At 45.7% G+C, this 21,135-nt stretch overlaps 1 protein-coding gene across 1 annotated transcript in view; it reads right to left on the reverse strand.

Annotated features, from left to right (window-relative positions):
* Window positions 1-2,503, reverse strand: part of HMOX2 (heme oxygenase 2) — a 5,003-nt gene extending 2,500 nt beyond the window's left edge. Inside the window, exons 1-2 of the mRNA XM_007453468.1 lie at window positions 2,371-2,503; window positions 376-493 (exon numbers count right to left, since the gene is read on the reverse strand). Of these exons, the coding sequence (XP_007453530.1) occupies window positions 376-493; window positions 2,371-2,456 (204 nt within the window). The 5' untranslated portion in view covers window positions 2,457-2,503. The remainder of the gene's footprint in view (window positions 1-375; window positions 494-2,370) is intronic.
* Between the last annotated feature and the right edge of the window lie 18,632 nt (window positions 2,504-21,135).

The raw sequence follows: 21,135 nt of genomic DNA on the forward strand, positions 1-21,135 counted from the left end.
GCTCATGGGCACGGCTCACGGGCCCAGCCGCTCCGCGGGACATGGGATCCTCCCGGACCGGGGCACGAACCCGTGTCCCCTGCATCGGCAGGCGGACTCTCAACCACTGTGCCACCAGGGAAGCCCCCAAAGGCCTACTTTTATACAGTGAATTATTTCACATGCGCAGGAAGCTTTTGTTTCTTAAAGGAATGACACGGTGAGTTCTTTGGAACATGGATCACTTCCTTTACATCACTATGTTATTCCACTTAAGACATGAAACCACAGCCTGACACTGAGAAAGCATGTAGTATGGAGAAAGGCTCTCCAGGGGGGCTTCCTCATGGGACTAAGGCCCCCAGCCCGACCCAGTCCATGACCTAGGGCACAAACCTTAAACAGCTCCTTCCTGATGTTGCCTTTCAAGAAGTCCTTGACAAACTGGGTGTTTTCTGCCCGGTCATGCGCTTCCTTGGTCCCTTCCTTCAGGAGCTCGGAGAGGTCTGCCATCCTATGGAGAGAGCATGCGTGTGTGAATTAGCCCTTCCCAGCTCTAGGCTGACCACTTGCTGAGCTAGAGGCAGAGGCTGCTCAGAAACTTGATTCCAGCCTCTTACCAAGAAGCACAGGGCAGGCAGACGTGAGTCTGCTCCAAGGACTTGGGAGACACTCTGGATGACTGTGACCTACTCCTCCACAGTGTCCGTGTCTCTCTGAACCACCCAAATGAATGATGCTTTGCTTCTGTGGCCCCCTAGTGCCCGAACAAACACACCACAGCGTGTGCTGGCTTCAGGGAACAGACAACCTTTGGGAATGTCTCTCCTGGAATCCACACCACTGAGAAGGACTGACAGTGCATCTCCTGGGGTGGCCCTGCTGCTTTCCTCCCACCTTGGACCCACAGTGTCTTCAGGATTACATGTGGCTGCGTCCAGGAGTAGGAGGATGCAAATGAGATCAAGGCCGGGGAGGTTAGAGCCAGGACCTAGGTTTGTGCTGCTTAACAAAATTATGCAGGATGGAGTGGTGCTGACAGATGCCAGTAGCCAGTACCAAAGTGGAGAATGTGCCGAGTAGGGGCTCACGTGCGTCCACACAACCATCTACTAGAGCGAGAAAAACTTGACCTCTCGAAGCCCAGCCTCTGTTGGCTTCTTTAGGAGACTGGCTCATATCACTCATGTGCTGACAATAGTTTATTATTAGCAATTATTTCAAGATATAAAAAAAGAACTTTGCTGGAACTCTACTCACTGCTCTGTGGTGACCTAAATGGGAAGGAAATCTAAAAATGAGTGGATATATGTATATGTATAACTGATTCACTTTGCTGTACAGCAGAAACACACGTTGTAAAGCAACTATACTCCAATTAAAAAAAAAGAACATGTGATATATATATATATTACACATACATGCATACACATATATGGAATGGAATATTACTTAGCCACAAAAAATAATGAAATAACGCCTTTTGTAGCAACATGGATGGACTTGGAGAGCATTATGCTAAGTGAAATCAGAGAAAGACAAATACTAAATTCCACTTACATGTGGAATCTAAAAAATACAACAAACTAGTGAATATAACAAAAAAGAAGACTCACAGATATAGAGAACAAGCTAGTGGTTACCAGTGGGGAGATTGAAAGGGGGAGGGCAATATAAGGGTAGGGGACTAAGAGGTACAAACTACTATGTATAAAATAAGCTACAAGGATGTATTGTACAACTCAGGAAATATAGCCAATATTTTGTAATAACTATAAATGGAGTATAACCTTTAAAAATTGTGAATCACTATACTGTACACCTGTAACTTACATAATATTATACATCAACCATACTTTGATAAAAAATATTCAGAAAAAAAAAAAAAAAGAACTTTGCCAATGACAGGGCTACAAGGACAGGCTAAGAACAATGAAGAACAGGCCCAGGTAACTAGAGGCTTTGAGTGAACTGGTCCTCCCCAGTAAGGAAAGCCCTGAAGTTAGAGTTGCTCCCACATTCGAGGGGGTGGGAGACACTGGAAAAGGTGCCAGCTTTGCCTCTGATTACCCTTTCTCACCCCAGATAACAAAACGCTTAGAATTTTAAGAAGAAAAAAGGACCAGGAATACCATCAAGTTCCACTATTCAGCATTCCTAGCAGTGCCTGTCCTGCCTCCTCGTATGACGGAGATGACAGTGAGAAGGAGCGGGCAGAGCGCTGAGCAGCCCAGGGTGCCATATGCTGTCTCTTCAGTGCCAGCCTGGCGTCCGGGGACCACAGCAGCATGACTGACCACACCTGGTGCCTCCAGCACCTGAAGGCAGGTGTGCTGGGCATGGCAGGCCCTGGGCCCACCTGACTCAACATGGCCAGCCCCCATCGCTCACCTGGTGTGGTTTTCTTTTTCCGGGGCCCCAGAGCTCTTTTTCTCTGGCTCATCCACCCCCTCTGAGGTCTCCAGTTCCGCTGACATCGTTGCCGGGTGTGGTTCTTGCTGCTCTCACTACTCTGGTCCTGCAGAGACATGAGGAGTAGGTGATGCGGCGCCCACGACAGTCACGTCCCCCAAACACCTGCTGGCTCTGCTCTCCCCTGAGCAACATAAGCAAAGAGTCACCCACGTGCCTCAGGAATGTTTTCGTTAAAAATAAAGCTTTGCTGTTACTGGGACTATATCTGCATATGGACAAAACATGGACAGTGGTGACAGTATTGTATTGATGCTGAACTTGCTGTTTTTTATAATTGCACTGTGGTTAGTTAAGAAAACGTCCTTGTTTTAGGAAACACATACTGAGGTATTCAAAAGTAACGGGGCATACTACCTGCAACTTATTGTCAAATGGTTCAGAGACAGAGAAAAAGAGCACGTGTGTGTGTGTGTGTGTGTGTGTGTGTGTGTGTGTACAGGCACGTACATGGAGGGGGGAGGACACACAAGTAAAGCACATGAGGCAAAATGCTGATGGTAAATCTGAATAAAACGTACACAAGAGTTCTAGGTACTATTCTTACAACTTTTCTGTATTTCTAAAATTATAGCAAAATTAAAAGTTATCCAAAACATAAAATAACAAAGAAAACAACATTTAAAAAAAAAGAGCAGTGCAGCAGCTCTCAGTGCGGCAGCAAGCTCATCTGAGCCAGTCCAGCCTACCTGTCAAAGGCAGGTGGCCTTGTGCAGAGAAGCAGAGAAGCACACGAAGTGGAACGTCAAGCCAGGCCATTCAGAGCAGCTCTGCTTTAAAGCAGAGCTGCTTGAAAGGCCCCTGAAAACCTGCATCAGCTACACTGAGTCACCACGCAAGCAAACTGTCCCCAGCCCACTCCAGACTCTGCCCGGCTGATGGAAATAACAAGTTAGCCAATCAGTGCCTGCTGCTTGCTGCCATGGTTGAGCCTTCGTCAGCCAGGGAGATACGGTCCCAGAACACAACAAGCCCTCCACCCCGGGAAGTGCAAAGGGGTGGGAGCCCATCTGGGAACTTTCCAGATGAACAGCAGCACAGCTGCACCAACAACTAACAAAGTAACGCAAGACCAGGGCTACCAACTCAGGCCAAATCAAGCCAAGAAAAGAAGAGACCTTAACTTTCAACCTCAAGCAGCATCTACTTACTGAGCATTACTGAGCTCTACCCAGAAATAGGTACTTCTTTGTTCAAGCAGAACAAAGAAGTATAAGAAATGGTCTTTGAAAGGTATAAAGAAAGCATAAAGGTCCCTGAAAGGTATAAAGAGTAAAAAACAACCTCTATCTCACCCCACAGATACAACCACTGTTAATATTTTGCTAAATATCCTGAGTTTTCTCTACATAACATCTTCTTTGTTATCTTTGGGGATATTATAAGGCATGGTTTTGCTCAGCAGGATCTTTCTGAACCTTCTCTCACCTTTAGATTTAGTATTTATACAATCGGATTAATGATAGGAAGGATTGAGAACACGGAAGCACAGTGCCTGCCACTTGGTAAGCACTCAGTAAATATTAGATATAATGGTTTGTACTTGCCCAAGAACACTTAGAAAATAGCAGAAAGTTAAATAAGCCAGACAAAGCATGGTACCATTTCCATGCACAACCTTTAAAAAAAAAAGGTTCAGTTCATAGAACACAGTGTAATGGGGGCTGCCTCGGAGTGGGGGCAATGGGTAATGCCTGGTAAAAGGGTACAAATTTTCAGTTATAATATGAATAAGGTCTGAGAAGCTAATGAATAGCATGGTGACTATAGCTGATAATAGTGTACTGCATAACTGAAATTTGCTAAGAGAATAGATCTTCAGTGTTCTCACTTAAAAAAAAGGTAGGGGCTTCCCTGGTGGCGCAGTGGTTAAGAATCCGCCTGCCAATGCAGGGGACACTGGTTCGAGCCCTGGTCTGGGAAGATCCCACATGCCACGGAGCAGCTAAGCCCACGCGCCACACGTACTGAACCTGCACTCTAGAGCCCGCGAGCCACAGCTACTGAGGCTGCATGCCACAACTACTGAAGCCTGTGCACCTAGAGCCCGTGCTCTGCAACAAGAGAAGCCACCACAATGAGAAGCCTGCGCACTGCAACGAAGAGTAGCCCCCGCTCACCGCAACTAGAGAAAGCCCGCGTGCAGCAACGAACACCTAACACAGCCAAAAATAAATAAAATAAATAAATTAATTTTTTTTAAAAAAGGTAAATATGTGAGATGATGGATGTGTTAACTTAATTGTGGGGATCCTTTCACAATGTATGCATATACCAAATCATCACGTTGCACACTTTAAACAATTACAATTTTGTCAATTATAACTCAATAAAGCTGAAAAGAAGAGAGAAAAGAAACAGCAAAATAGGGCTTCCCTGGTGGTGCAGTGGTTGAGAGTCCGCTTGCCGATGCAGGGGACACAGGTTCGTGCCCTGGTCCGGGAGGATCCCACATGCCTCGTAGCAGCTGGGTCCGTGGGCCATGGCCACTGGGCCTGCACGTCTGGAGCCTGTGCTCCGCAATGGGAGGGGCCGCGGTGGTGAGAGGCCCGCGTACCGCAAAAAAAAAAAAAAAGAAACAGCAAAATATAGAAAATGGGACCTTCTTTTGACTCCAAATTAGATACACTCTCCTCTATCAAAGTGTTGGTGACGGTATGGTGCAGACCATCAACAACAGACGGGATCTGGGGTTGGGGAGAGGAAGTGCCTCTAGATCAAGCAACAGTATGAACAAAGCTAGAAACTGGACAGTCCACAGAGATGGTGAAAGGCTGCCCAGCTATGTGTCCTCTTTCTGAGGGGTCAAGGTAGACTCTGCCAACTGTGGAATAAGCCCCACATAGCTTCCCCCAGCTTCTTCATACTGACCCAACTTTACAGACTTCTTTTTTGGCCACACCGCGCGGCCTGCAGGATCTTATGGGATCTCAGTTCCCTAACCAGGGATGGAACCCGGGCCCTCAGCAGTGAAAGTGTGGCATCCTAACCACTGGACCACCCGGGAATTCCCCAGACTTTTAAGAAAGAACATCTGAGCTCCACTCCCTTAGGGACCCTGAGAGCCACAATTTGTCCCCAGCTGCTCGGCACTCAGACTGCAGAGAGGAGAGGGTGCTGAGATGAGAGTTCTAGGCTTCCCAGAGGAGGGAGGCTGCAGTAAAAGGCCCCAGAGGCTCCAGGCAGGTGTACGGCCACACTGAGGACACGCCCCAGGCACCTGAGGACTGCAGCCCCCATGCTGCTTACAGGAAAAAACTAAAATCAGGCAAAGACAAGAACAAATGCCATTTGGTTGCCTAGGTTACCAACTGCAGTAACTTAGGTAAATTCCTCCACCTGATCATCATGCTGCACAGCAGTGACTGTATGAGCGATTAAATCTGACCATTAACTGTTTTACTTGATAACTGCACATTCTGGGAAGTGTAGTCACTTAAGCAACAAGGCTTCTGCTTCTCTTAAAAACACAGAGGAAGGGAAAGCCAGTTTTCCTCCAGTGCCCGTCTTGGCATTTTTTTTCTCAGCAGCACTTTATTTGTGCCATTCCTCCCTCAGGCACACCCTCCGCCCACCGTCTTCAACCTGGTCCTGCCCAACAGCCCCTAATTCCTTCCTCCCAGCTCTCAGGAGGCCCGACTTTGCCCCCAGGGGCATGGCCACAGCTGTCTGCTTCACTGCTGTAGCTCCAGGGCCCCCCAAAATAACAGGCTCTCCATAAACACATGTTGAACAACAAATCCAAAGGAATGAAGGTGGGTGTAATGCGTGCCGCCAACAGCAGGTATCTGTGGCCAGCAAAGCGCACTCTGTGGTCCACTACTTCAACAGGTTCTAAACTCAAAACACGGTTTAAGGATTTTGCTTTGAAATAAGGACAGATACCAGCTTATTCCATCCCAGCGGCAAGAATACTGAGTCCTTACGCAGGCGAAAAACTCCATCTGGCAGGGAAGGAGAACATTCTCAGGAAGGCTCAGTTAGTACATTCAACCCACACAGGCTCGGTGCCAGGAAGAGGGCTGTGTCCATTCCTGAGGCCTGGCCACTGTTCCTCAAGGGAGTGGCCTGGGGTGCAGCATTCAGGAGCCACCTTGCACGTCAGAAACAGAAATCACTTCATTCTCTGAAAAGCTACATGGCCAAACTTGGTCAGGCTGACTTCTACACTCAAATCCTTTTTTCTTTGTAGGAACTACTGAAATCCCTAGAAAATCACAGGCCAAATCATAAATGTGGAAACTTTCTAGACCTCAACCTCTTGTTATCAACAAGAAGCTGCCCCAACCGCCCCAACAAAAACACAAAAACAGAAAGATCCCAAAATATTCCACTGTGGGAAATACACTTCAAGAAGTATTAATAGTAATCAAAATGATAAGTAGCCATACTATGACATTTGAAAAAAGTCACACAGCCTAACAATACAGGGCAGGGCTACTCAAACAACAGTAAACAATGGAATCCTGGCACCACAGCAACAAGTTGACGGGCTCTACCCCTGCATAAAGAAGTCTACATAAACTTCTTTGTTAAAAAAAGGCCCCCAAACACTGACTACGACTATCTACAACTAAGTATACTGATGGTGACAGGAAGGGAATTTGGAAAACTATGAATACTTGTTATTTGTTGGACTTTTCAGCTAACTGGCTCCTTCTTTCATATAAAGTGGCTCAATTCTCTTGAAAGGCGGGAGGGAAAGGCATGGGAGGAGGGAGAGAGAGCAATTGGACCAAGGAAACCAGCTAAGACCCTGTACTGTACCAAGTGGTCACCAGGAAGTCCCCTGGGCCCTTTACTTTGCTCTTACTAATTCTAGAAAGGTCGATCTGCCCTCTCTCTTCTACTTCCAGAAAACTGTGACTCTCTGTTTGTAAAATCTACTTCCACAACTCCATAATTCCTGTACTCCTAGCTGTTCACCCGATCACTACTGGTTTTCACTCCCACTCCCACACCTGATCTGAGAGAAGCAGCAACAACGTCCCAATCACCAATGTTCCCTCCTGTGGACCTGGCCCAGCAGATCCACAACACTCATTTCACAGCCTCTGCCCTGTAAATGACAGGCTCAATCAAGACTCTAGGGCTTCTGAAAGAACAGTCATGTTCAAAGACATTAAATCCTCCTCCATAGAGACTCACATCAGCAAATCTCAGGTCAGTCAGCCTGGGACACGGCTGCCAGACGGAAACACAATCACCACTCCTTCCCCACCTGGTGATCCCAAAAGGCACAGTGGAGACTTCATCCATAACAATTCTTTTTTTCATTCCCATTCTTCTTCTTTGCCCTGGAAAACCACAAGTGAGGGAAGTAGGCAGGTTGCTGAGCTTGGCCAGAACTAGAGAGGAAGGAGGGGGGAAGGGGGAGGAAAGGCAGGCAACCAGCTCCCTGAAATGAGAACAGTTCTCCTGCCTGACTGGAATTGACAGTGACCAGCTATCAGCTACCGCAACTCATGGGATGCCTACAACATGAGCTAGTGCTGTTTTCCCACATACACAGAGGAGGAAGCAGCCAGAGGGAAGGTGAGTGGCTGCTCCCTCCCTACCGAATGGCTTCCTACTGGGCACCAGAAGTCCCTGCCTGCCTCCTAGAAGGCTGTTGGTGGCTCAGAGTTCACTCCGGTCTACAAGTGGCGTCACATTTATGAGATGATTATTCTTCAGCTTCCACAAGTGCCATCAGCCTGTTTCCCACCCCATTAAACTAGAAGCATCCTACAAGACAGATCAAGACTCCCTCATACTCTGAGTTTCTCAGAGTCCAATACCATGTTCCAAATCATGTACAGCACAGCACCCTGAGGAGTCTCCAACCTGAGCTGTAATTGTTGCCGATGCATGAATGAAATGCCTACTGACAAAGCTAGCTAAATGAAGGGGGCGGGTGAGGGGTGACAATAAAATATGGATTAAATTCTAAAATACCAAGTAAAATAATAAAAAATTTAGTTGGGTACTACCTCTCTGAATTAAATGGTATGAAATCTAGTTTTATTTTTCTTCAAATCTGACTCCTTCCCTCCCTCCTTCCCTCCTTCTCTCCACCTCCACCCCTCTTTCTGGTGGTCTGGTTTTTTTTCTAACTAATGACTTGCTTATAATTCCCATGCCTCTGAGCTGGCCAAGGCCATTCTTACCTCACAGGGCCCAGCTGGGCTGTTGCCTTCGTTTAGGGGCCAATGTTGTTTTTTCTGCTGCTCCCCCAGAGTCCTCTCCCAGGGCTCCAGCAGCCCAGGGTCTCCCCCATAGTCCCTGCCCCGGGCTGCTCTCCCCACATCAGAGGTGGACACTGACTCCCTGGTCCCTCTGACAGCACCACAGAGGCCCAGTCCCACATCCTCTCTCCCCTTGCCCAGCAAGGCTGCTCCTCACCCGCGGGCCTGTGAGGGCAGGCGCCTCAGCAGGCTCTGACTCCTTTTCTTAGCCAGTACTGCTGGTAATGAGGCCTCTGGTTTCTTCTGTCTCAAGGTGCCTCTGGTCATTGGTGCAGCCTTCTTCCCACAGCCCATGGAGATGTGTTTGTGTGTTTTCCACTCTTCTGGCTGAACTAATACCTTTCAACTGTATACATCTTTGTCTATGATCTCACCCCACCCACATATTGTGACATTCAAGAGGGTCATAGTTAAAAACGATGCATCACCTGTCACAGAAACCATGTACAATATGTGCCCCATAAATGTTTTCAGATGATAAACACAGAATACAAGAGTCCAAGACACCCCCTTTCCTGGACTATAGGATTTGTTCCTTCTCTACATCCCCTTTTCACCTTTAAGTGAGAATACCTGTTTCTGTTGAACAATCCCATAATCAGGCCAGGTCAATTCTTAATGGTGCCACATACTCCTATCAGGCAAGCCTCAGCAGATAAAGAAATGGGTTGTTGTGCTTGCTTCAGCAGCACATATACTAAAATTGGAACGATACAGAGAAGATTAGCATGGCCCCTGTGCAAGGATGACATGCAAATTTGTGAAGCATTCCATATTTTTTCCAATATAGATGTTAAAAAAGAAAGAAAGAAAAGGGTTGTTTACCCATCATGCAAGTTCTTTTCTGAATATCTGTCTACACAAAGAGAGTAAATTCTAACATCCTCCTTCTAACCCTGTATATGATCTGGGGAACAAACAATGCTAGGGCTACTGTGGAGGGAGAGGGAGCAGGAGGGAGGAAGCCAGGGGGCAGGAAGGTGCATCTCTTCAGAGCTTCCAAATCTCTCCGGCTTTCTCCATTTTTCACCTGTAAAATGCAATGAATATCTGCCCAGCATTCAATAAAAGACTATTACTAGGATCAAACAGGATAATGACCATGAAAACACTTTATAACAAATGTTAATGTTACAAAAGGAATTGAGGATGAACTCAGAACTGTTTACTAGCTGGTCTACCCTAGAAGACACTCCTGGTGAGCTTTTTTCAGACCGTGCTAGGACACCAGGAAATTCTCAACGGGGGGAAGAAGCCCTGTTCTCGGATGCAATGTGGAAATAAACTTGCTCTCCTTAGCACTGTTTAAAATCCAGTATTTATAAGCGTAAACCCTGCACCAAGGGCCAGTTTTGCACCCCAGCTGGCATATGGATGTGAAGAGGAGGTGCAACCTGTTTTCTGTAGCAAACAGCCTTGACTGTCCCTGCGCTGCACCCAGACCTCAGGGAGGGCTGGAATGATGCAGGGGACGGGGGAGCTCAGTGGACCTGTCAGTTTACAGGGGCCACTTTTGGGCTCCCACTTACTGTTGATTATTGCTCTAGACCCAGCTCACCTTCGGGAATGGAAAGGTAGCTGGGCCCTGCACAAAGGGTATGGTCTTTAGAGTTAGAAAGATCTGGGTTGGAGTTCCAATGCTTAGTAGCTCCATGGCTATAGGTAAGTCATAATCTTCTGAAGGCTGAGTCCCATCATCCATAAAACTGAGTAACAAAACTCTCTTTGCTCCACATTCTCGAGTGTGCTGTGAGGACTAAATGAGCTAACGTGTGCACAAGTGCTTCATGAAACTTAACGCTGCTCAAATGCTAATGATCTCTTGAGAAAGTTGCTGGCGAAAACGGGCAGCTGGGTGATTCTGAAACACTGAGGAAGAATGTGAAATTTGGTGAATCCATAGATAATTCTGGGCAGGTCACACCTGAGGACTTCTGACTCAGCCCTCATCCTCTGACAGTGTCAGGAAATGGGAATTCCTGCTCTTTCTGAGGTGAGACCTGTGACCACTGAAGCTAGAAAATCCACACTGCAGATGCTGCTCGATGCTGGCTAAGCTGGATGTTGGAAGCGGTGCACAGGGTTGACTCAGCTCTTACCCTACGAAGCAGTGATAAGAGGGGCCTCCCAAAACCCTGAGTAAACCACATCACCTAGATCAATAGCTTCTGAGTTTGTAGAATAAATGACCTGAGGTCTCTGAACTCTGGTGCTGCCACACCTCAGGAAATCTTACACACAAGCTTCACCCATTTCATTTTGATCACTGGGTGAATTCAATCCCACAGTTCATTGAATGAATGGATGACTATTAACCTCTTGACAAAGAGCAAGTTCAAACAAGGATTCCTGGAAAAGTGGGGAGTACAGCGACACAAAGCTCTTGCATCAGATTTACTCAACACACACCTGCACATTTGGGCAACAAGCAATCAGAAAGCAACTAAGGGCACTAGTCTCTTAGTAACCTCAAAAACTGGCGTGATTCAGGAAGTCCAAGACTTCTCTGGCAGGCTTTTTTCACTGTGGAGGGGTGGGCTCATCTGTAGCACATTCTAATACAGCTGAGCAAGAATTCAAAAGCAGACACTGGGATGAAACCTGAAACACTGAAAAGAGCAGAGAAGAGGCCAGAAATCTACTGCTGCTGGCACCAAAGATGCCACTTCCTACTACAAATGAAATAAATACAAGACCTGCCCTTGTTCCCTGAGTGCCACTGGGTCTCAGGGCTGAGAAGACAAGACTCTTTAGTTCCATGAGAAGGACCTGGAGGGATGGGGGCTGAAGTACTGACTGAATTCTAAAATGGTTAGGCTGGGATTTTATAAGAACAAAGCCTAGGCACCAGACATCTACAGGGCTGGTTGTAACAGAGTAAATGCTGGTGGGTCATCTCCATCAAACAAAAATCATTCCAACTTTGGAACAATCTTGAAATCACGTGTCCTGTGGGTTAAGTGGTCACAGCCACATTTCCTTTCACTCAGGTGCAACAACTGTCACCTGTGACTTCAGCTTCTCTCATAAATGATGACTACAAATAGCATTTGGGAGTTGAGGGAGAGAGTGGATGATTAGGATGCTTCTGCTGAATTTCCATTTTGGAAAACCTAGAAGTGCTATGGGCTCCCAGGTAATTTCCTCTGTACAAACAGGATCAACAGAACCTAAGCAGCATCCTTGCAGGGACCAAAGGCCCTCAAGTTCACCCAAGAGAGGGTGGTGCAGAGGAAGAGCACCAGACTAAAGTCTAACAGATGTGGACACACCAGACTAAGTCACTTTTGAGCAGAATCCCATGACTATGAAGGAACTAAGATCAAGAGAATTAAGTAATATGGCCAAGGTCACTCAGAGTAAACAGTCGAGCTGGGACCAAACCTGAGTCCTTCTGAATGCAAGGTGATTCCTCCTGTGTCCCCAGCTAACCCTCAGTGGTACGTGAACGTGAAATTAGTAGGGTGTCATGACAGACTACTAGCAACATGGAAACTGAGGTTATATTACACTGCATTTATAGTAACAGTGGAGGGGTTTGCTAAACCACTGAGTGCCATTCGTTTTTTTAGTATGAAAAGTGAGCTCAACCCTACGATTTCTGAGAAGTAAATGCTCAGGCTCCCATTTGAAGATTCAGAAGCTGCTGCTGCCCATCCCCACAACTCTCATCTTGGCTCACTCAGAATACAGGGCAACCCGAGAAGGTTGTCCCCTGGCGAGCCCTGCTTTTGTTGACTAACAAGGCAGGCCAAGGCTGGAGATGGTTGGTCCCAAGGGGGAGGATTGGGACTCCCCCGACCCCCGCCACCACTCAGGGCCTGGTAGGAAGCAGCCAGATCCGCCAGGTCTTGGTGGACGATGAAGCCAGAGGCTCTGGGGCATCCCAACACCAAGAGGAAGTCACAATAGAGTCTGCACATTTCTATAGTACCTATTACCATAGTAACTACAGAGAAATACAAGAACTGGTTTTAAGAATCTGAAAGCGTGTCCTCCATGTGTTAAGTGTCTAAGACCTATTCAGTCCTTTCTGTCTACTGAAAATACATCTGCCTTTGAAACAGTAGTGTGATGGATAGGAAGTACATCAACATAAACTTCTTATAAGATTAGCAACTCCATAGGCCAAGGCATTGGTCAATCTAATGAGGTGGCTCCTCTGTCTCACTTTGGACCTGTTTGGGATCTTAACATATTTCCACAGGCCTACAGAGTTAGGTGTCATTCTCAGGCTTTTTCACGACTGCCTAGATTCTGGCAGCAGGGGAAGGGGTGGGTGAAGTGGCGGCAAGAAAACAAGCCCTGACCAAGAACTGGCAACTCCAAGAGGCCGGCCCTGTCCTCACAGGCTTGTGTCTATGGTGGCAGGGGACCAGCAGCAATAGCTACCGGACTTCCTTAGAGTAAGAGGTTCGGCTTTCCCAGCGTTCCCAGCAGGCCCTGCCTCCACTGGAGGAGTGGTCAGGAGCACAGAGTAGGCAGCCTGCTGCCACTCAACTCTCTGGTTCCCTGTATTAATAAATGAGGCAACAGCTCCTAGGAATGGGGGTGCGCAACTGTTTTCCTCGCTCAGTATATCTGGCCTATTTGTACATGGATGAAAATGTCCCCTAGGAGTAGCCAGGAGCTAGAGGGTAGAAAAAATATACTGTAGGTGATGTGAAGTTATCAGCAGTTAGTTGTAACAGCAGCCCTCTCTTCCACTCTAAAAAGCATCTCAGAATGAGAGCTGACTTATAAGGATAATCTTTAACTCAATAAAACTTATTTTTTGAAAGACAAAATATTCAAAAATTTCACTGTTAGTAACAATTTACTTGCAACACCCCTCAAAACCATACTTGAAAGGCAGAAAAATCAAGGTGGCACAGTGATTACTTAGCAAAATGCCCTCAAACTCTTTTTCTAGATACTCTAGCTCTTCACTGAAGCCTTCTCAGATCCAAGGTAAGAGATAACAGATCATCACACATTACTCTACCTGGTCTGTCCATGAAATTTCCACAGCCATGTGCATTAGTTTCCTCACCAGGACAAAACGCCCAGGACACAGCCTCCCCATGCAGTCGTCACCGGCAGTAACTCAGCATCTGTATAAATGTGACTATTAACTTAGATACAAATATAAGTATTTGTATTTCGTTATACATCCTATGACATGCAGACCGAATCCCTCCACCTCAAAGTTTCTGGAAGATGGGCTCAACAAATCTAATAGCAGCCATACACACAGAAGTCCCATCTGCACAGCACAATGCTAATGTGCTGACAGGACACCAAAGGAGTTGAGGCAATGACTGAATTGCATGATCATCTCTAGAGCTGGCCTGTGGTAGGCGCCCAACAAACCTGACCTGAACTAAGCCCAGCCAAGAGAGAATCCACTGCCACACACAGGCTGAGAGGCAGCATAGGGCTGTGGTCAAGGCACAGGCTCTAGTCAGGCAGGACAGAGAGAAAACCCTGGTTCTGCTGCACACCTGCTGGGTGGCCCTCGACCAGGTAACTCTCTGAGTCTCAGTTTCTTCATCTGTAAGGATAGTAATAACAACTCTGCAACATAGGTATAAAAATTAAATGAGATAATTTACTTATAAAACTGCCATATAGTATGATGCTGATTAATAAACTAAAGAAAGTGTCACTTAAAGTTAACAAATGTTCCTCTATACTTTTAGTTAAGAAATGGAAAAACCCCTGTCTCTATGAAAGGCCCTACAGGTAGCATCAAATCTATACTGGGATCACAGGCTGAGTTGAATGCTCACTGTGAAGAACCTCTGTTTTCATTCTGATAACACTAGATACCAAGAAAGGAACAGAAAAACCTTGGAATTTCTAGCAAAATAAATTTTGCAAAGGGCCTAAAGGAAGATGATCACCAGAGTTCAAATTCTTTTACGGAGGCTCTGAACATGAGTTAGGTGAAGCCCCTCCATGCCACAGAGGGTCAGAATCGGGGACGGGACATGTTACTGTTTTGTTTCTTTAGAGCAGCTCATCGCTGTAAATAAAAGTTTAGGTAAATGAAAAATGTACTTGAAAATTCTGATTTCCATTTAGGTCTCTTGCCAATCAATCCCTAACCCAGCAGTTCTCATATGGGGTCACAACTGGAGGATGGGCTGTGCTACTGGTATCTAGTGGGTCTGAGGTGGGTCTGATGCTGCTCAACATCCCACAGAAAGCACAAGTGTGCATACACACACACACACACACACACACACACACACACACACACACCAATAACAACAACAATTATCCAGCCCAAAACGTCAACAGCACCAAGGCTGAAAAACCCTGCTCGAACCTCTCATCCCTTCATCAGTTTACAGAGACAAGAAGAGCTTTGTTTTCACACTAAGCTTCACACCATCCATCACATCTTCATCAAATATCCTTTACAGAGATTTCTGAGGAAACTGAATTTCCACCAGAAAACAGAAGAGGCTGTAGGTGGGGCAACTTGGCACTGCCCACAGATGACAATGAAAAGGGTCACAGTACCTTCCTGGGAATAGGACTGATTTGTATTTAGATCGCTAGGAGGCAAAACCTTTAAAGTAGGCTCAGTAACAAAGCCAGGCAGAGGTGAAGCCCTGACAGAAATGTGCTCACTGACTTCTTGGAGGAATAGAACATAAAACTGGGAGAAAATCTAATTATTGTTTATCAGTCTGGTGTCTGACTGACAAGCAGGCTAAGAATGAGAACTAAGCTCTACTACCAGGTCTGCGCTAGCTAGCTGTATTACACGACTGCCCTGAACTCCAACATCCTCATTTATAAAATAAGAGGCACTTCTCAGTGAGCTGCAGGGAAGATGGTGTTTAACAGGAGGCAGAGCAGGAAAGACTGTGGGCTTCCCCCGACCCATTTCAGACAGAGCAGCTCCCCTGTTCCTCTGAAAATGGAGTTGTACTGCTTCTAAAAATAAGGTCTAGATAACAATGAGCTGGATGATATTGGAGGCATGATGTTACATTAAGGGCTACCTAAGTAAGCCTTTCATGATCTATTATGGCACTTGTATTCTGTTACAGTATTTATTTGTACACATGTCTTTTTTCCGGATTATGGCTCATTTATCTTTGTCTCCTACTGCCCAACACAGGGTACCTACCTAATCAGGGTTTGCTGAGTGAATAGACAATTTCCAGAATGTAAGGTATTCTCAAAATCAAGGTATTCTCAAAGAGCAGATGACAAAGAGAACATTTAAAAGTGAATCCCAGAAATAAGAAAAATGTCTGGCTAGTGAGTAAGCATCTTGGAGCAGCATTTTTACTGCAGAAATTTCTACTGATGGAGGGTGGGGGGTGACATGGGCCTTGTAGGGGGACCAAGCACATGATGCTCTGTGCTCAAATAGCTCACTGAAAGAGAAATGTTGCACTGCATTGGTTTTAAACTGGCTTCCTGACATTCTACAGATACAGCTATTGACCACGCACCTTTTAGATTTTAAGGACTTTGAAAGCCTGATTAAGAGCAGAATACTGCCTTACCTTTTTTTTTTTTTTTTTTTTTTTAAAGAAATGGATAGGCGGGACTTCCCTGGTGGTCCAGTGGTTAAGACTCTGCACGTCCACTGCAGGGGATGCGGGTTCGATCCCTGGTCAGGAAACTAAGATCCCACATGCTGCGCAGCGCGGCCAAAAACAAACAAAAAAAAGAAATGGATAGGCAAAATTTTAACAGTCCAGGTAACAAACGCTTACCAGCACTCCTCCACTCCATGCATGCACAAACCACTGACCCTTCCTGCTGTCCACCTCTGTGAAAACCCTTTATTCCCCCAGTTGACTTTAGAGAAGGGATTTCACAGCAGAATTCCCTTCATGTTCGTTAGTCTAGGGAAGGTGTCAACCTTCTTTTAACATGCCCATATCCTGTCTTTAAGCACATTTTGGAGGAAATACACCAAGGCATTAGGTTATTATTGCAAGGGGGAAAAGCAAAATGCTACAGTGATCGCAATTTACCAAAAAGAAAATAAAAAAAACAAACAGCATTTTGCCACGTAAAACGAATAACTTCCTGTTCCATGAGGCAGCCTGCACAAAATACATAAATTAAAGATACATGAAAAAGGGCTTCCCTGGTGGCACAGTGGTTGAGAGTCCGCCTGCCGATGCAGGGGACACAGGTTCGTGGCCCAGTCCGGGAAGATCCCACATGCCGCAGAGCGGCTGGGCCCGTGAGCCGTGGCTGCTGACCCTGCGCGTCCGGAGCCTGTGCTCCGACTGCTGAGCCTGCGCGTCCGGAGCCTGTGCTCCGCAACGGGAGAGGCCACAACAGTGAGAGGCCCGCATACCGCAAAAAAAAAAAAAAAAACATGAAATGGGGGCCTGTAATTCCCAAGAGGTCCCCAGAACTGGTCAAACATCATTGTCACCACTAATCATTGTCGAGAGGAAACTCAAATAGCCCAGAACATCTACTGCTGACTAAGGACCTGATTAGGCAATAATGAATGAATAACTAGGGGTAAAAAAAGTAGACATGATGGGGAGGGCAAATGTCAAGAAAGGAAGAGAATCATGTGCTCCAGGGCTTTGAGAGGTATGCTCACCCCTTTTCCCAAACCAAACCCTACACAGAAGGCTAATACATGGAGCAAGTACAGTGGAGTATCCACAGTTAAAGCAGTCAGGGCGGGTGGGGGGCGGGAGCCCAGCTCCTCCTCCGCCCTCAGGAGCCCTGAGCTCAGCATGCTTTGCTGGCTGTGGTCTGGGGCAGCTAGGGCACTCACTCTGAAACAGACGGTTTCCATTTCCCGCCGTGTGTGCTAAGTGACGGCAGCTCTAGGACAGTCTTTTAGGTCTGCATGTCCAAAGCAGCAAAGGGAAGCTGGTCTTGAATCACGCACTGTTCACAGACCTGCCCAGGGCTCCCTCCACTCTTTCATACCTTGTTTCCAACAGTCTAGTAGTTTCTGAAAAACATCCTGACCTTCCAAAAAGCATGTGATTTCTGTGCCAACTCACCCTCTCCCCAACACTCCTACTTGGCTCTAGCTCTGTATCACAGACAGGTACACACTCTATCGGCTGCACTTGACTATAAGGTCCCTGAGGGCAGACCTGGAGCCTTACTCACACCAGTCAGGTAAAGGCACTTTAGCTGCCCCACTCCTGGGAACCAGATTAGACCACTGTGTACGTGGGAACATGCTGCCCTTTGCATGAACACTCAAGTATGTCCCATGACACTTGATGTTTGGTAGAAGGCTGCTTGTTTACAAAGGAATCCTACGGTTTCTGTCTCTAATCTTCCATGGAACTACCTCCTCATCTGAAGATACAAATTCACAGACATGAACTTTTGAAGATGGGTAGCAAGGGTATTTGTCAGAATATAATAATCATTAGCCTTTTGAAGTTGCAAATCCCTTTGAAAATCAGATGAAGACTTCAAACTCTTTCTCCAGAACAATTACATATTTAAAAAATGCTGCCTATGCCATTCCAGAGCAACCACAGGCCCCTAAAGTTCACCTGTGGACCGAGAATTCAAGTTAAGAATCCCTATTCTAGATGAGTTACTTTATGAGAGACATTCCTTTTGTGGGTAATATGTTTTCAGTAAAACCCCTTAATGCTTATTTATTAAAGAGGGGTTTCCCCTCCTTCCTTCTTTTCTCTTCCTACTCTGTCTTTTACCTAACCCAGTGGGTTTCATTCAAATTATCATCTTTTCCACTTCTCAGCTCCATACTTCCCTGACCTCGCAGAATATTGAGTGTCAAAACAACAATCATAAACCATACAAAGTGAATTTACTGTTTTGCACCTCCTCGAGGTGACTGCCAACCCCCTGTGAACAAGGACTGCTGGGTTTGCTGTTGTTTTTGTACATCCCCTCAGTGCCAATAGTCTGCACACCATAGAGGCAAGACATGTGTGCCAAATGGGCAGATAGTTAGCTTCTTTGTCCTTCTACCTGTAGGCATTTGCACTTGAATGTGTTGACTTTAAAATCTGGGCATAAGTCCCGGAAAAGCCACATGCAAAGGGAAGAAAGCATAACCTAGAGCAGCCAGTCACCCCACTTTGTTCCTTCTGGGTCTGCTGGTAAGACTTTTTGCAAACACAAAAAGTGTTACAAAGCAAGACAAACATGACACTGAGCACAGACACTTAGAAATTTTGCTGAGGCTGACAAAAACCCAAGTGTGGCAGAGGAATAGAGTGTTTTTGTTTATTTGTTTTTGTTTTTGAATATTCTGGGTTTTTGGCCCCAAGGCATGTGGGATCTTAACTCCCCAACCAGGGATCGAACCCACACCCCCTGCATTGGAAGGCGAAGTCTTAACCACTGGACTGCCAAGGAAGTCCCAGAATAGAGTGTTTTAAAAGTTATTTTCTAATTAGTGGGATACCTGCTACTACTAAGCAAAGAGAAGGCGTGACTCCCCTTGCCTTCCTGTAGAAAATTAAGGGAGTAAAGGTTTAATGCCACTTCATTACGTCTGCTTTTCTCATCTGCCTTCAAACACTACTACCTAGCCCCCACTCCCAACCCACACTCAGTTTTGCTCACCGATTGTTCCCCTTCATCTGCCTGCCCTCCTCCAAATTGCCCTGGAAATAGTTCCAGGTGACAACAGCTCCTCTGCAGCAGCTCCTAGTGGTCTTGCCAGAGAGAATAGCAGATCCAGTACTAAGGAAGGCATGTGACATGCCATCTTATCATCAACAAACACTTATAATGCTCATGGGCTCTATGACTACAAAGAGGCCTAAGATGTTCAGGACCTCAAGCAGCTTTCAACTGAGAAAGAGACAGAGAGAAATAGAAAGATAAATGACATAACAGGTGTATTATAGTATAAATGCTAATTGTGCAGTACAGACAACAGTGCTAAAGATGGAGCCTTATGTTCCAGATTTTCCAGGACAGTTCTGACTCAAATATCCTGTCTCACCAACTCCTTTAGTATACCTGTATGCTCAGACTATGGGTCCCACTGTTTGGCATAATATATATGATCACCCCAGTGACTGAGGAGGCAGGTTAGCCAACTAGATTAGCTAAAAGCATGATGGCAAATTGTTTTTAATCATGCTAGCACCTTCCCATAGTCCTAAGGTAACTGCAGGATTGAATATAATACAAGACAGTGAAACTTGAGGCTTCCAAGACTGAGAGAGCTCACTGGGAGAAAGGCAAGAAGCTGGGAGTATTGAGAAAAAGTCAGGCTGGTGGGGTGCTAGACACCTGTCTCTTTATGCCATTCCTCCACAAAGCCCTTTTAAAGTTACTGAGAACTATGACAATAATTAGGCTTATGATATTCCTGGGAAGGAAACAAATCTATTCGTGTGACAAAAATTAATTTTTCCCCTAAGTAGAGAGAAAAGAATATCCACTTGCTGGGCCTCTGGCAGAAAAGCTGACCGCAGTCACTGTGTGCAGCAATCCGCCCTTTCTGTCCTCTCTGCTGTCTCCTTCCTCATGTATCCTGTCGCTTACTTCTCTGCCTTCCTACCAATCTACTCCCTCTTCCATCCAGCCTGGGCTTTAGACAAAGAGGCCCCAAACAAGAATCACATGGGAAACTTTAAAAACACAGGTTCCCAGGCCCAACCCCAAACTTAGTGAAACAGAAAAGTTTGGAAACCCCTGTCTTAGATTGAAAAGCAGCATTCAAGGCACTCAAGAACTGAAGGCTCATCAAGAATTAACCTCATTTTTCAGACACAGAAACTGCAGCTCAAGGGGTTAATGTTTTTCTCATGATCAAAAATATACCACAGCTTCCTTTTTGGGGAGAAACAAACCGTTTATTTTTCACTCTTTCTAATATAAATTAATACGTATGTATTTGGATACATATACACACATGTAAAACAACATTGTCTAGTGTTGAATAACTGTTTGTGAAAATAATGGTTACAAATTGATTAATCAGCTCAATTTTGTACTTAATCCAATCATTTTGAAGTGCAAACAAAAAGTTAGTGTATATGTAGACTTTCAGAGAGAGAGATACTTAAGCATACATTTGAAAAAAGAACCCTCCTCAACATCACATCATTGAACAGCAAGAAGACACGCAACCTGATGCAATTCCTCCTCCAAAAGCAGACTAAACAGCCCTTGGATTACTATTAAAATATTTGCTTAAAAGAAATGTATCACATAGGGAAATGCACGTTTGCTAAAAGCCTTTTAAAATTACATCAAAGCAACATTAAAACCTGCTCACTGAGAAGAGCCTCATGAATTTAACTGCTGTTTTGAAATGCCTAGTTAAGGTTTAGGATATTACCTTGTAAGGTTTGACTATAGATGTGGTTGATATGACGACCCAGAAAGAGTTCCTGGCTCCACTGCAGTCAGCCACAATCGCAATTTAGATGCAGTCCTCTGATGGGCTGATTGTAAACATATTCCCTTTATAATAGCTATGCACCTCTAAGTTATCTATAGTGAACTACAAAACCAT

This window comes from Lipotes vexillifer, unplaced genomic scaffold (genome assembly GCF_000442215.2).
Source record: "Lipotes vexillifer unplaced genomic scaffold, Lipotes_vexillifer_v1.1 scaffold914, whole genome shotgun sequence".
In the NCBI taxonomy this organism is placed as follows: Eukaryota; Metazoa; Chordata; class Mammalia; order Artiodactyla; family Lipotidae; genus Lipotes; species Lipotes vexillifer.